Below are 16,480 nucleotides of genomic sequence, written 5' to 3'. Positions count from 1 at the left end.
ACACCCTATGTCCTGTAGGCCGTCCAAACAACATGGTCCAAACCATCTTTACTCCCAACTAGGAGACTTATAGGGCTCCAAACCATCTGGTCTCGTTCTCCACTAGAAGCATTATAGGGCTTTGTTGGTGTGCCATGCTTATTGTAGATCATTAAACTACTGTGAATCAGGGATAGCCACAGAACCAGTTCACCATGCAGGCATAGCCATCAAGTAAGAGCGCCACCAAGACATGGTGGAATCTCAGTCACATAGACACCCGCTCAGAGCCAGGTACCGCCATCCAGATACTACTGGAAGAACCGCCATTCAACAAGACACAGCGGCACGAGCCGCAAGCTACACAGACATGGTGACCGAAGCCGCCAACCAAGCAGACAGGGCTGCAAAAGCTGCCAACCATGCAGAAACAGCCCATGCAAAGTAAGCAGCTGATCAAACACAGCTGGAGGAGCAGTCATCCCAGGCAAGCATAACATAGAAGCAATCAGCGGGGGGCCAGCCGAACAGGCGTGGACCCACGGGGGGCCAGCCAAACAGGCGCGGACCCACAGGGGGGCCAGCCAAACAGGCGCGGACCCACGGGGGGGCCAGCCGAACAGGCACAGACCCAGAGGCAGCCAGCCGACCAGGCATGGACACACAAGTGTTCAACCAACCATGCATTGATGCACAGGCGCTCAGCAGACCAGGCTTTTGACGAAGCAGGTATAGATTAGGGATCGACCGATTATATTATCGGCCGATATTAAGGATTTTGAACGTTATCGGTATCGGCATCTATTTTGCTGATATTCTGATAACATATTGGGAACAAGGATCGCACTGCTGTCAGTGCTCTACGTGTTCCCTAAGCAGCACAGGGGAGAAGGAAGCAGTGTCTCCCTCTCCCCTGTGCCGCTGCTGCCAATGAGAGGAGGGAGGACAAGAGGAGGGGAGGGGCTGTGGCCACTGCGCCACCAATGAAGATAAGTCTCTCATTAATTCATATACAGGAGGTGGGAGCTGGCTGCAGAATCACATAGCCGGCTCCCGACCTCTATGAGTGGTAGCTGCGATCCGCGGTAGTTAACCCCTCAGGTGCCGCAGATCGCAACTACCGCTCATAGAGGTCAGAAGCTGGCTATGTGATTCTGCAGCCAGCTCCCGCCTCCTGTATATGAATTAGTGAGAGACTTATCTTCATTGGTAGCGCAGTGGTCACAGCCCCTCCCCTCCTCTTGTCCTCCCTCCTCTCATTGGCAGCAGCGGCACAGGGGAGAGGGAGACGCTGCTTCTTTATCCCCTTCATTGGTGCCCCCCCCCCCCCCTCAACATTAGACGACATTAGTGGCGGTGGTCCCCTCTGCTCCTTCTCATTGCATTGGTGGCAGTTCCGATCGAAGCCCCAGCAGTGTAAGCCTGGGGCTTCGATCGGTTACCATGGCAGCCAGGACGCTACTGAAGCCCTGGCTGCCATAGTCAGCTCCATGCTGCTGTGTGCACAAAGCACAGAGCAGCAGGGACAGTGTGAGGTCCTATTCACCCTGATAGAGATCTATCAGGGTGAATAGGACAAGGGTACTTGTCCATAAGGGGGCTAATAATTAGTAAAAAAAAAAATCTAAAAAATGTTAAGAAAAGAAAAAAAACACACCAAAATATTAATTTCAAATGAAAAAGAAAGATTTATAAAAAAAAAAATAACTACACGTTAACAATAAACATTCATTTTCAGCAGGTTTGAGTAGGAATTTTTATTTTATTTTTCAAAAATGAAAATTCAGAGAATAATCATCAGTATAAATTATCGGACGGAAAGTTCACAGATTATCGGTATCAGCCCTAAAAAAAATGTATATTGGTCGATCCCTAGTATAGATGCAAGACATTCAGCTAAGCAAGCATAGATGCACAGGTGGACCGCCACCAGGCATTCAACAAAGCCGACAGATGCAAAAATGTTCAGCCAGACAGGCATAGCCACACAGGCATACAGCCAAGCATGCACAGGCGCACAGGAGTTCAGCCAGACAGGCATCTGAATTTAATAAAACCAACATAAGATCAAAGGCATTCAGCCTGAAGCCAGTAGGCAACCAACAAGGCCCCCAAGCTATCAGGCCCCCCTAAAGCCAAGAGGCAGACAAGCAGGCCCAGGCCCTGATACCAAGAGGCAGACGAGCAGGCCCAGGCCCTGATACCAAGAGGCAGACTAGCAGGCCCTGATACCAAGAGGCAGACTAGCAGGCCCAGGCCCTGATACCAAGAGGCAGACGAGCTGGCCCAGGCCCCGATACCAAGAGGCAGACGAGCTGGCCCAGGCCCCGATACCAAGAGGCAGACGACCAGGCCCCGATACCAAGAGGCAGACGACCAGGCCCCGATACCAAGAGGCAGACGACCAGGCCCTGAAGCCATGAAGCAGTCAAACCTAACAATCATGCTAAAGACACCAAACAGATTCATACAAACCACACAACACAAACATTTGCTGTATAACCCAAGTTCAATCCATAAGGTGTTCCTTGTTTCACAGCTCTGGAAGCTGTATGCTCTAGGCTCCTCTGTCCAGAGGACAGGAAACCAGACTGAGGGGGGAATGGTGCTTTCATGGGTGAAGGGAAAAAGTAATGCGAACTACAGTACATGTGACACCTTACAAACCATATCAGCATTAAGTGCCATCTGAGGAAACGGATGTCCCAAGGTTGGTGGTCTGCCTGTTAAGCTTGTACTGGTAAAACCATCCTTGATGGTGCTGGATAAGGGTGGCACTGCCAAATGGTGCAGCAGATTTTCATTCAAAGAGTTTCATTTCACCCATTTTCATTCCAAGAGTTTTGCCTGATTTCAGATGTTTCCACAAACCACACATTACATGTCCTTTCTTGAGAACTCCCACTGTGCTTCCGGATGCTGTGTTGTTTATAACATGTAGAGTTCCTATACAGTCTATATGATGACTCTGAAAGAAACCACTTCCAGAAACAAGTGGGAAACTTGACTGAGACAGCAGAGGAAGAAACACCCTAGCATAAGAATGCAACATGACTCATGAGAAATGTAAAAGGTAATTTCAGGCAATAATGGTACACATGCTATAATTTTTTTTTTTTTTTTTTTTTTTTTTTTTTTTTAGCATTCCCTTCTCTGGCATTAACTGTGATATGAAAGGATAGAAAAACTTTTAATGTGCACAGCTAAATATATTATCACATCATTGACCTGTGAAGGATATTTAATATCCAATATACAGGTACATAAATAACTGGAACTTACCAAGGAACACGCCACTTGCAACTCCAGGAATTCCCTGTATTTCAGTGATGTTATTTGCAATGAAGTATGGATCACATGTAGTGCTGTCATTTGTAGTTGTACAGAATTTACTCCAAAGGGCTTCATTAATTGTATCATTATAAATATATTTGGCACAAATATCAAGGTTTCTTTTGGCTAACAAACGATTTCCAAGAAGGCATAACCTGCCAAAGACAACAACAAGGGGCAACTAGTAAAAATCTTTGTACAATATTATCAATAAATTATTGTGAGGAAAAAAAGCCCAGTAATACAGTTTACAGTTAGTTTACAAAGAAGGTACAAACTGCACAAAAATGGAATTCTCTCAAGGTGAACAGGTTACTTAATACGTAAATATTCCTCATTTAAAGTAAATTGAAACTTTAAGCAACTTTCTAATAAATTCTATAGATTGTGATGTATCCTTAACGTATAATTGCCCAAATACTTGTTTATAAAAAGATAGAACAATATTTTCCAACATTGTGAAAACAGTAAAAAGGTTACAACTTACGGAAAATCTGGTGGCTCAAATGCCGATTTGATTACACCTGCATATATTGCCATAATGGACAGTATTACACAGGCAAGGAAAACAAGTGCAAGTTTGTTGACATATTTAACGCCAACAAAAACTACTATAGCCATCATAGCTATGATGCAGGTCCCATAAATTCTCATGTTGTTTAACATAGCTTGAGGATCATCTTGTTCTATTGGAAATATAGCAGCATTCGGTGATATATAGGTCTGCAAAAAGAAAATACACAAAGATATGTGTGACTGCAGGTCAATATAGCAAATATGGCACCATCACATGACCTGTGTTAGCCAATAGAAGCTAGCAGGTCCTTCATTCTTAGCCTTACTGAGACACACACACAGTCACATGACCCCTATTGGCCAATACAAGTTCACAGGCCCTACATTGTTAGCCTCACAGATATACACAGGGGTGTAACAATCGCGGTCGCAGAGGGTGTGACCGCGACCATGCCCGGTGGGGGGGGGGGGGGGGGGCACGCTCCACTCACGTGTAATGGGAGCGCTCTGACGGGGCCCGGCATGAAGTACAGTGAGAATGCTGGGGCCTGTCAGAGCACTCTTCAAACATGAGGGGGCGCAGAGGCAAGGAGGGGCGCACTCACCCAGCCCGGCAGTTCTGGTCACTGCCGGACTGTTTGTTTTCAGAGTGAAGCAGGGAAACCTCTCTGCTCCCTACTTCACTGTTCTTCTGAGCTCAGGCGCTCCCCCTGCAGGCTGCACATCGCGCTGCTGGCTGTGGGAGGAGCGCTGAAGGCCCGGGAATCGGCCTCCAGCACAACCAGTAGCGTGATGTGAGTGTGGGAGCGAGTCATCAGGGAAGAGGGTAAGTATGTGTTGTCTCTCCCCCCCCCCCCATAAAGCTGCAAAAAGGGGGCAACAACTAGAGTGAGGGGGCACAAAAGGGCTTAACCACTGTGAGGGGGCACATATCTGGCTATAACCACTGTGAGGGGGCACATATCTGGCTATAACCACTGTGAGGGGGCACATATCTGGCTATAACCACTGTGAGGGGGCACATATCTGGCTATAACCACTGTGAGGGGCCACATATCTGGCTATAACCACTGTGAGGGGCCACATATCTGGCATAACCACTGTGAGGGGCACATATCTGGCATAACCACTTTGAGGGGTACATAATCTGGCTATAACTACTGTGAAAGAGGCACATATCTAGGCATAACTACTGTGAGGGGGCACATATCTGGGCATAACTACTGTGAGGGGGCACATATCTGGCATAGCTACTGTGAGGGGGCACATATCTGGCATAGCTACTGTGAGGGGGCACATATCTGGGCATAACTACTGTGAGGGGGCACATCTGGGCATAACTACTGTGAGGGAGGCACCTATCTGGGCATAATGACTGAGGGGGCACATATCTGGGCATAACTACTGTGAGGGAGGCACCTATCTGGGCATAATGACTGAGGGGGCACATATCTGGGCATAATGACTGAGGGGGCACATATCTGGGCATAACAACTGTGAGGGGGCACATATCTGGGCATAACTACTGTGAGGGGACACAAAAGTAGGCATAACTACTATGACAGGAACAAAGGAATAACGGCTGTGAGGGGCCACAAGGAGGACATAACTATTTTGAAGGGACCACAAGGTGGGATTAATTACTGTGAAGGGCACAAGGTGGGCATTAGTACTGCGAGGGGCTACAATATGGGCATTAGTACTGTGTAGTAGCATTTAGGGGAATTGTCCTAGATTACCCTGCTATACATTGGCATGCCTCAGTCTTATAGGCCAGCACAGCGCTCCCTGCTGGTGATTTCACAGGGGCAGTCACCATCCCTTCCTTATGCGATTATTCTTTTTCCTCTATCACCACATGGACCTTGTTCTGGATCCAGTGGACATCAGACCGACGACACCCTGGATGAGGTAGGACCAAATTTTGTTAGGACTAGGTGGGTGTAGCGATGCATTGGGCTTAGGGCTCTTTCACACGAGCGGATCCTGTGCGGGTAAATCCACTGCATGAAAGCGAGCCAGGCCCCTTTCCGGACAGCAGAGACACGGAGCATTAACATGATTGATAATGCTCCGTGCCTCTCTAACCTTTTTACTACAAAATCACAGTGACAACTTTATCTCGCTGTGATTTTGTAGTAAAAATGTCACAGAGAGGCACAGTGCATTATTAACCATTCTCCGTGTCTCTGCTGTCCGGAACGGAGCTTGGCTCTCTTTCACGCAGCCGATTACCTGCACGGCATCCTCCCGTGTGAAAGAGTCCTTAGGCCCCTTTCACACGGGCGAGATTTCAGCGCGGGTGCGATGCGCGAGGTGAACATATTGCACCCGCACTGAATCCGGACCGATTCATTTCTATGGGGCTGTGCACATGAGCGGTGATTTTCACGCATCACTTGTGCGTTGCATGAAAATCCAAGTATGCTCCTCTTTGTGCGTTTTCTAAGCAACGCAGGCCCCATAGAAGTGAATGGGGCTGTGTGAAAATCGCAAGCATCCACAAGCAAGTGCGGATGCGGTGCGATTTTCACACACGGTTGCTAGGAGATGATCGGGATGGGGATCCGATCATTATTATTTTCCCTTATAACATAGTTATAAGGGAAAATAATAGCATTCTTAATACAGAATGCATAGTACAATAGGGCCGGAGGGGTTAAAAAAATAAAATAAATTTAACTCACCTTAATCCACTTGCTCGCGCAGCCCTTCTTCTTTTCTGTCTTCAACTTTGCTGTGCACAGGAATAGGACCTTTGATGACGTCACTGCGCTCAGAACATGGTCCGTCACATGATCCATCACCATGGTAAAAGATCATGTGACGGACCATGTGATGAGCGCAGTGACGTCACTACAGGTCCTTTTCTTGTGCACAGCAAAGATGAAGACAGAAGAGAAGCTGTGCGAGCAAGTGGATTAAGGCGAGTAAAAAAAAAAAAATTTTAACCCCTCCAGCCCTATTGTACTATGCATTCTGTATTAGGAATGCTATTATTTTCCCTTATAACCATGTTATACCTAACCCAAACCCGAACTTCTGTGAGGAAGTCTGGGTTGGGGTACCAAACATGCTGATTTTTCTCACGCGTGTTCAAAACCCGCATTTTCCCACAACGCACCCACATCTAATCCGGGCCAAAAAAATTACGCCTGTGTGAAAGAGGCCTTAGTGTAAAGATAATCCAAAGTTTGCACTGGGGCCCATAACACTCTAGTTACGCCACTGGACATACATATTGTAACGAATACCACACCTCGTGCCCGCTTGACGGGCACGAGGTGTGGTATTCCCCAGGTTGGTACAGTTTACACACACACCTCCTGTCCGTGCGGGCACAGAGAGGCAACAAGCTGAAAGAGGCTTTTCACTGCCGCAGGGAAAACAGAGCTGTCTCAGCCCGGGATATCTGCCACCAGCTTCTCGTTTGATATAAGCCCGGTCCGCTAACGGGAACATATAGGGGGATAAACCAACCCGCGGTAGCTTATAACTAGGCCAAAACACAGACGTGGGGATTCGTGATAGAGATACAAGATATCACAAGATTAAATTATATATTTAATCGCCGTAAGGGCACACTAGATTTAACACAATATACACAGAGAATATATACAGTGGTCTGAGGTTACTGATACAGATTATATGGGTACAACAGGGTTAAGCAGTGTAAAAGTCAGTTACCGGGTAGATGAAAGTTCCTTTTGGTGGTGAGGTGTTCTTTGCTGCAGTCCACATGAAGGGCCGTGTTCTCAGCTAGTTCCTGGGTTCCTCTAAACACATTACACGATTTGACCCTTCTTCAGAGAAAGACCCGCCCACTTGCTGCCACAAGTCTTTTAACCTGTAGCCGGCCCCTCCCCTCCTGGCCTCAGGGAGGGGTCCACTCCCCCTCGTCTGGGCTGGCAGCAAATGACCCACAAAACCCTTTAGGGTTCATAGCTCCAGACCAGAGGGTCACAGGGAGATGGTTCTCGGACCAATGGACCTGCCTGGGTTCCGGCTACAAGTAGAGTCCAAACCTGGTACCGTTATGTGGTTTCTATGGGGAGATATGGATATCTCCCTCCCCTGACCTTGCCCCATTAAACAAAGACCATGGGGCAATTGTGGCCACATTGTGGCCACCGGGACACAAATGTGTATCCGGTTTGCGCCTGCTATGGTCAGGCGATTCATAATTCCTTATGAAAGGTAGGTGCCAACATGTCTGGGAGGCATCTTTGATCCTGGGCAAGGGCTGATACCTCCTGCTGGGGGTTTTTCTGCAGGATTTAGCTTGGCTCCAAACTGGTTGACTGAGGTGTGACCTTCAAAATTGTATAAATACCACAGCACTCCAGAAAATATATTGCAATTAGAAATTAATTTTGTCCATCCAAGTAAATAAATGGACTTTAGCCAACGTTTCGGTCCGACCTGGACCTTGTTCACGGCTGTGGCGTCCTAGTGCAAGTTTAATGGATCCACTTAGGTACCACTGAGTACCACCTTTCCTACCTGGAATGCCAACTAGTCTTCCATTTACTGTTATGAGGGGGCACTGTCACTGTTATGGGGAGCACTGTGGATATCTTTTAACCACACAAACAAAATAGACCCCTGTGAAGCCAGGTAATTCTGCCAGTATATTATATATTATAAGACCTTAGCTGACTGCAAACTTTTTTTTATTATTAAAAGCTGTGGACTCTTTTGTAACAAAATATTTTATTGGTGACATCTACAGTATGTGAATTATATACTATAATATTATACTGTACATTGATGTACTTTAATGAAAAATACTTAACTTAGCAAACATAATATATTATAATAAAAACTCACCAAAAGAATTTCTATTGTACCAAGAATGTACATTGCTCCAGCAAATGTTGTACCCAGGTAGAAGCAAAGACCTACAGCACCGCCAAATTCTGGTCCTAAAGATCTCGATATCATGTAATATGATCCACCAGCTGTTAAATTTAAGCGATAAACAGATATGTTTATTAGTCATTTTCATTATTCACCAACTGTAAACTATTCTAGAGCAGAGGTCGGCAACCTGTCAACTGCTGAAGGGCCTTGACTAGTTCAATCACTACTGCAGAATAAAGGTTTTTCACCGGCTGCTACAGTGCTAGGTCCTATGTACATCGCTTTGACGTACTAAAGCTACTGCAGTCATTTGGGAAGGGTTCAGGTTCCCATGCTCTAGCACAGTCATCTCCATCCTGTGGCTATCAGGGCATTTTGGGTATTTTAGCCGCTGGAGAGCCACAGGATTTGGGAATACTGCTCTAGCATTAGTGCATGTCACTTGTTTTCCTAGAATCTACTAAACTGAACAGAGAAAGACGCAGATTGTCCACAATACGTGTAAATAAAAGGTTGATGATATGGGGCAAGGAGGAGAGCTGCCAAACATCTGTTTAACAGACTGCTCTGGTCCAAAATGCTGTTAGCAAGTAATTTTTTGTAGGGAAAAAAATAAATAAATAATAATAATACATTTTGTAGGGAGGTGCTTTTGTCCCCCTATATTTTAGTTACATTTCAACATTTTTTGGCTGCCATAGCAGGCCTTTAAAAGTTTTTTTTTTAGAAACAGGCGGCTTTCACAACAGACCAGCACATTTTTTTAGCTCAGCTTTTTTTTTGGAAGTAAAAAAAACAAACAAAAAACACAGTTATTTTAGTTTAAAAAATTCAATTTGTATGGGATTTTAAAGAAACAAACATCTGTTTACCTGGAACAACTCCATTTGTTGCAATTGCACTCATAGATATGGCAGTCAACATTGTCTGAAGAAAAAAAAATAACATTTCTGATGTACATGCATTAATTGCTGATGTGAGAAAACATTAGAACGGATAGTCTCTTTTGGATAAGGATATTAAAAGGACTGTTCTGCATAAGAAAGCAATTATATATTTATTCCAGAAAGAGCACCATGCTTGCCTACAACAACGCCCCCATTGCTAAAACATTTTTCTCAGCACTGCGGGCACATATTTACATGGGACCAATACAGATGCCTCAGCTGCCAAGTGTACATGCAGCAGGTCAGCCAGTGTCATAGGCACAAATCTGCTGACGAATGCCCTTTAAAACGAATAATATCAACTTACACATAAACAGCACATCAGGACGATGCAAAAAGATTCTAGCACACCCGCATTTCCAACTATCCACGTCAATCTCAGAAAAAGAATAACGCCAAGAATATTTTGTAAGCAAGGCAAGTATACTCCAATGAATGTTCCCATTCTCGTTTCCTAAAATGAGAACAAACACGATTAGTTTCATAAATAGAGGGTTTTGTTAACTTTATTCATTAGAAATCACAGGTAATTTAAATGTCAATGTTCTCTTTACAATATCACCTTCCCTGGAACTCATACACACCTTTAAAAATGAATCATCAATGAAATGAAATGTGTCACAGAAATTTAGTTTCTGGAAAAATCAGGTAGCGACACATGTCCTTGTTTTCTAATCTGTTTTTATTTTTGAACACAGATTTATTTATTCTGTTTCAATGACAATCATCTATTGTGAATGGTGGATCCTGTTATCTATAGATAGACAGATAAACTGATATCTGTCTTTCTAATCCTACCTGTTATAATAAGCAGATAACTGCACTAAAGTGATCTGTACGCAGACCAAGTGGTACATATTAGGCTTACTGGCCAGTGCGAAAACGGCAGAATGTTTAAAAAAATACTTTAAAAGTATGTTCAAAATAAAAACATGATTTAAACAATAGGTCATTTTCTGACAATATATTCCCTTTAACAGTCCATTTGAAAAATGTACTACTACCAATTCCATGCAGGATGATTTCTGGCCAGATTGCAGCCACATCTCAGTTGATCTACTACCAAATCCATGCAATCTCTAACAGTCCCATAGAGAATGAATGGAGCAGCAAGGTGCATGCACGACTTGCCGCTCCATCACATCAGGGTGAACGGGAAACCTGTTGTTGGTGGGAACCAAGGAGATATTATAGTGTATAGGGGCAATAAGGAAATCGGAGACATGTTTTGAGTGTTTTTTTCTTCTAAATGGGTATTTATTATGATATAGATCATTATTGAGAAAACTTTCTTAATATCCTTATCGTGGGAATATTTTTGATATCACCCAACCCTAGTCACCACTATCTGAATATAGTTCCACCTCTGAAGTCCATTTTACTATTTGAACAGTCGGAGCATAAAAAAATCATATCCCTGCTGCACACTATACATCCTTCGAGCCTTTTTCTCTCCAAGCCCAGTAAGTATAAAAAGAAAAATATCCTACCCTAAACTAACACTTTTTACTTTTTTAACAAAGAGGTGTACAAAGTAATGGTGTGATGGACAGTAACCGTCACTCAGTGATTGACAATAACAGACACCTACTGATCGACAGTTACGGACGGACATTAATGGATGCCTAGTAACAGATGACCACTGACTATTAGTGACGGATGGACAATAACAGACAACCCCTTACTGACCCCTAGTAATGGATGCCCACTGACCGACAGTATGACACGGACAGTGATGGACGCCCGCTAACCAGTTTATTGTACTGAACTAATTTTGTATAATATTGAACTGATGTGTGGTTTTATGTGGTTTTTCCCAATGCAAAGTGCACAGAACAGTAGTTCAGTCCTGGCTGTGTTAGTAAAAGTACACCTATGTGATCTTCATAAAGAACAAAGCCTGGGCACACTATCCTACAGCGCATGTGTGCACCATTTTGTTTCCAGGAGGGAATGCCACAATGGGGTGGTGAGAGATTATGAAGCGGGAGGACCCGATCAGAGCATGGGAGGCTTTCACTCTCTTACGTGAGAGGAGAGAGAAAACTTACCCTGCTTTCACACCTGAGCGTTTCCCAAATGCGCGTCAGACGCGCGTTTTTGACGCACGTTGTTTGTAATAGTAATCGCGCGTTTGACGCGCGTTTGTGTCATTGACTGCAGTGTCCTATGGCCACAAACGCGCGTCAAAACGCCCCAAAGAAGCTCAAGTACTTGTTTGAGCTTTGGGCGTTTTACAGCGCGATCGTACGCGCTGTAAAACGCCCAGGTGAGAACCATTCCCATAGGGAAGCATTGCTTTTCATGTGTTGAGCGTTTTACAGCACGTTTGAACGCGCTGTAAAACGCTCAGGTGTGAACTTAGGGTTACTGCTAGCAGATCAGAGACCATTTGGTACAATGGTATCTCTAATCATAAAAATAAGAGGTATGGCTCTTGGAAGGCAGTTATGAATACCTGTAGTGCACATTAAAAATGAAGAAAAAAGAAAAGCTGCATCAGGAAGGGTTTAAATAGGATTTCCTATTAAAACATTTATCACCCACAGGATGGGTGATACATGTCTACCAACTGAGGGTTTGAGAATGGGGCCCCAAGTCCCTGTGTTAATGCAGCACTGAGCTGAACGAGGACGTTTGGCCTCAGTGAAGATCTGTTTTCCGTATGACAGAGAAGAGCAAGCACAAACACAGGAAGGGAAGGACTGTAAGGTTAGGGCTTACATTTTTTTGTAATGACAGTCAATGGTGTAGCACTGCGATAGTCGCACAAAAATCCAACTTGTACAGGTTTTTTGTGACTGTTGTGTCACAGTATGTCACAGTGCGACACCATTGACCATCATTATAAAAAAAAATGTTGCAAGACTTTTCAGCGACACATGTCACTATGTAGCCCTAGCTAGCCTAATGGAGAAAACCCATTTAACAAAACGCCAGTAGCAAATAAGAAAAAACAAAAGACCTGTGTGTCCTATGTTTTCTATTTTCTGTGAATAGCATTAATACAATATGTGAAAGGCACGCATATTTTATCTGACCCCTGCTCACAAAGAAGGGCAACAGGCTGCGTGTTCTAGTAGTCACAGTATGAAGAAAGAAAGGGCTGACTCTGATCTCAACAGTCAATGTTTCGGAAAAAGTAGCCCACCTTTTTTGTATCCTGGGAAAACTCATTACTATTAATCCTTTACAGACACTAAAAGCTAAAACCGAAACATTTTGTACAGCAGTCATGGGAACAGGAAAAAGAATATGCCAAATCCTCACCCACTACCACTATTAGTCTATGAGATATGACCTCTTGCACCACAGTAAACTGAAATGAGCTTAGCTAAGGGATGGACCTCCACCGATCTAATAGTTAATTAAAGAGGTATACCAGCTATAAGCTATGCCCTATCCTATCTACCCCTTTAATGATACTGTACTATCATTACTGCCAAAGTAATCTTTTGGAGTATTTAAAGACCTCACCATCCCTCCATGAGACAAAATGTTGAGAAATACTTGTTTAGAGGACTTCATTACACAGTGTATAAAAATATTAGCACAAGCTACGATTTTGCAAGTATAAAGCAGTGTTTTATGCCAAGAATGCAAATAACGAACCTTCATTTCTTTCCTCTTGCGATCTTCATACTCCTCATGTTCCTTAACTCCTTGTGGCAAGTTCGTGTAATTTGCAAGTTTGTTCAAAAGCGATGACACCATTGGATTACTGTCCATTTCTTCCTATAGAGTTCAGTAAAAAGAAGTTATAAAATAACAGTATTGACACGTAGGTCCTTTTCATTGAATGTTACCTAAACAGTTACTAGGCAAAAATGACCACCGCCTAGCAGTGTTCCCGGTGACGTCACTGGCGACCCCCTTTTACAGGCTAGGGCATCGCTAAAGCCCGCCTATTAGTTCCGGTGATGTCACCAGGCTCACTGCTAGGCGGAAGCCTCCATGTAACTTACCCGTGGAGAGATCAGTACGTCAGCGGTTCTCCAGAAAAATACCTTGCCATGTGAAATTTAGCGCTGATCAAGGGAGAGCATCGGAGCATTCAATGCTCTGATGCTCATGTCAGAGGGGCTGAGTGGGGGAAGAAGGGGATGTTTATCTATCCACAATATACAGGTCCTTCTAAAAAAATTTGCATATTGTGATGAAGTTCATTATTTTCTGTAATGTACTGATAAACATTAGACTTTCATATATTTTAGATTCATTACACACAACAGAAGTAGCTCAAGCCTTTTATTGTTTTAATATTGATGATTTTGGCATACAGCTCATGAAAACCCAAAATCTAAAAAAATTAGCATATTTCATCCGACCAATAAAAGAAAAGTGTTTTTAATACAAAAAAAGTCAACCTTCAAATAATTATGTTCAGTTATTCACTCAATACTTGGTCGGGAATCCTTTTGCAGAAATGACTGCTTCAATGCGGCGTGGCATGGAGGCAATCAGCCTGTGGCACTGCTGAGGTGTTATGGAGGCCCAGGATGCTTCGATAGCGGCCTTAAGCTCATCCAGAGTGTTGGGTCTTGCGTCTCTCAACTTTCTCTTCCCAATATCCCACAGATTCTCTATGGGGTTCAGGTCAGAAGAGTTGGCAGGCCAATTGAGCACAGTAATACCATGGTCAGTAAACCATTTACCAGTGGTTTTGGCACTGTGAGCAGGTGCCAGGTCGTGCTGAAAAATGAAATCTTCATCTCCATAAAGCTTTTCAGCAGATGGAAGCATTAAGTGCTCCAAAATCTCCTGATAGCTAGCTGCATTGACCCTGCCCTGGATAAAACACAGTGGACCAACACCAGCAGCTGACATGGCACCCCAGACCATCACTGACTGTGGGTACTTGACACTGGACTTCAGGCATTTTGGCATTTCCCTCTCCCCAGTCTTCCTCCAGACTCTGGCACCTTGATTTCCGAATGACATGCAACAGTCCAGTGCTGCTTCTCTGTAGCCCAGGTCAGGCGCTTCTGCCGCTGTTTCTGGTTCAAAAGTGGCTTGACCTGGGGAATGCGGCACCTGTAGCCCATTTCCTGCACACGCCTGTACACGGTGGCTGTGGATGTTTCTACTCCAGACTCAGTCCACTGCTTCCGCAGGTCCCCCAAGGTCTGGAATCGGTCCTTCTCCACAATCTTCCTCAGGGTCCGGTCACCTCTTCTCGTTGTGCAGTGCTTTCTGCCACACTTTTTCCTTCCCACAGACTTCCCACTGAGGTCAGGTCGGCAGTCTTACCCATGATTGCGGTTTTGAGTAATGAACCAGGCTGGGAGTTTTTAAAAGCCTCAGGAATCTTTTGCAGGTGTTTAGAGTTAATTAGTTGATTAGGTTAATAGCTCTTTTAGAGAACCTTTTCATGATATGCTAATTTTTTTTAGATAGGAATTTTGGGTTTTCATGAGCTGTATGCCAAAATCATCAATATTAAAACAATAAAAGGCTTGAACTACTTCAGTTGGTGTGTAATGAATCTAAAATATATGAAAGTCTAATGTTTATCAGTACATTACAGAAAATAATTAACTATATCACAATATGCAATTTTTTTAAGAAGGACCTGTATATTCTTTTGATTTAGAGAGGTTTTACTCAATTTCTACTATATTAAAGGGAACCTGTCACCATTAAAATGCAATGTAAGCTGCAGGCAGTATATACCAGAGCAGGGGAGCTACGTTTATATTCCCCTCATTCTGGACTTTGAAGTCAAGGAGGCGGTCCTATCAGTGATTGACAGCTCTCAAACACTCAGCACAGTCACAGAGGGAAGGCTGCCAATCACCGATAGGACCGCCTCCTTGACTTCAAGGCCCAGAATAAGCAATAAATTACAGTTCTACTAAATCTTTTCCCATAAAACTATATATCAATCTGCCCAGCTTCTCCTGCTCTATGACATGCTGCCTGGTCAATGGGACAGGTTCCCTGTAAAGGATATCGTATCCATATAGAAAACCATTAATTACCGGATATATGATACACAATACGAAATACATCCATGGTAGAAATGTGCACTACAGGTATTCATAACAGAGTTCAAAGGTCATGGGCTGCTCAGGACATATGACTATATTTCATATTAGGCCATATAGGCGACACAGAGTACTTAATACAGACTTGGAAGACTTGGCTTAGTTCTCTAAATTATATGATCCCCAGTGACTAATATATTGAGGTTAATGAAATATTTCTCCTTTCTCATGTAGCTGGAGGGAAATGTGGACACGTCAGCTTCTTCAAGCAATCAGCTTACTGATGGCGGCGTAGCCTACAGAAATCATATTACTTTTAGGAACTAACAACTGAATGACTACGTAATGATCTTTTCTAAAGGGCAGAGTACTCCTTATTGTCAGCAATAGGCCTGTGCCTCACACCAACACTGCAGGAAACACAATGCTGCAGTGAATTGATTTTAGTTCTTTCCTTTGCCCTTGAAAGAACCTTACTGCTGTCGATCAAAATAGAACAGCTTCTTGTAGATGTACTTAACAAGATTCAGAGAGTCTTCTTTGCACGCCCCTTGAAGCTTGCAAGGCTTATTTCCATAGTCTCATTTATATATATTTTCTATGAAACCTGTTTGCTTTTAAGAGAATGTTTTTAGCCAGTTTAAATCTCTAAGGCTAGGGCTACATGACGACATTTGTCACAGATTTTATGGTGTGACATGCTGCGACTGCAACACTACATATTGCAAGTATTCAAGGAGTTCGGGAGGCCAGAATTCAATGCTGCAGGCACCGCCACTAAACGGAAGAACTGGAACAATACAGTGAGTAGTGCTGTCTTATCTACCATGTATGATGCAAAATACAGTGGCAAAA

At 43.9% G+C, this 16,480-nt stretch overlaps 1 protein-coding gene across 4 annotated transcripts in view; it reads right to left on the bottom strand.

The window, feature by feature from the left end:
• The window catches only part of SLC12A7 (solute carrier family 12 member 7), a 377,772-nt gene that overhangs the window by 167,003 nt on the left and 194,289 nt on the right, over positions 1–16,480 (bottom strand). For all 4 annotated transcript variants that reach the window (XM_044293095.1, XM_044293096.1, XM_044293098.1 and 1 more), the window contains exons 3-8: positions 13,251–13,373; positions 9,946–10,092; positions 9,564–9,618; positions 8,659–8,789; positions 3,800–4,035; positions 3,262–3,467 (exon numbers count right to left, since the gene is read on the bottom strand). In XM_044293095.1, the coding sequence (XP_044149030.1) occupies positions 3,262–3,467; positions 3,800–4,035; positions 8,659–8,789; positions 9,564–9,618; positions 9,946–10,092; positions 13,251–13,373 (898 nt within the window). The remainder of the gene's footprint in view (positions 1–3,261; positions 3,468–3,799; positions 4,036–8,658; positions 8,790–9,563; positions 9,619–9,945; positions 10,093–13,250; positions 13,374–16,480) is intronic.

This window comes from Bufo gargarizans, chromosome 5, assembly GCF_014858855.1.
Source record: "Bufo gargarizans isolate SCDJY-AF-19 chromosome 5, ASM1485885v1, whole genome shotgun sequence".
NCBI classification, from domain to species: Eukaryota; Metazoa; Chordata; class Amphibia; order Anura; family Bufonidae; genus Bufo; species Bufo gargarizans.
The sequence above is the reverse complement of the archived record's forward strand: the minus strand, read 5'-3'. Positions and strand labels throughout refer to the sequence as shown.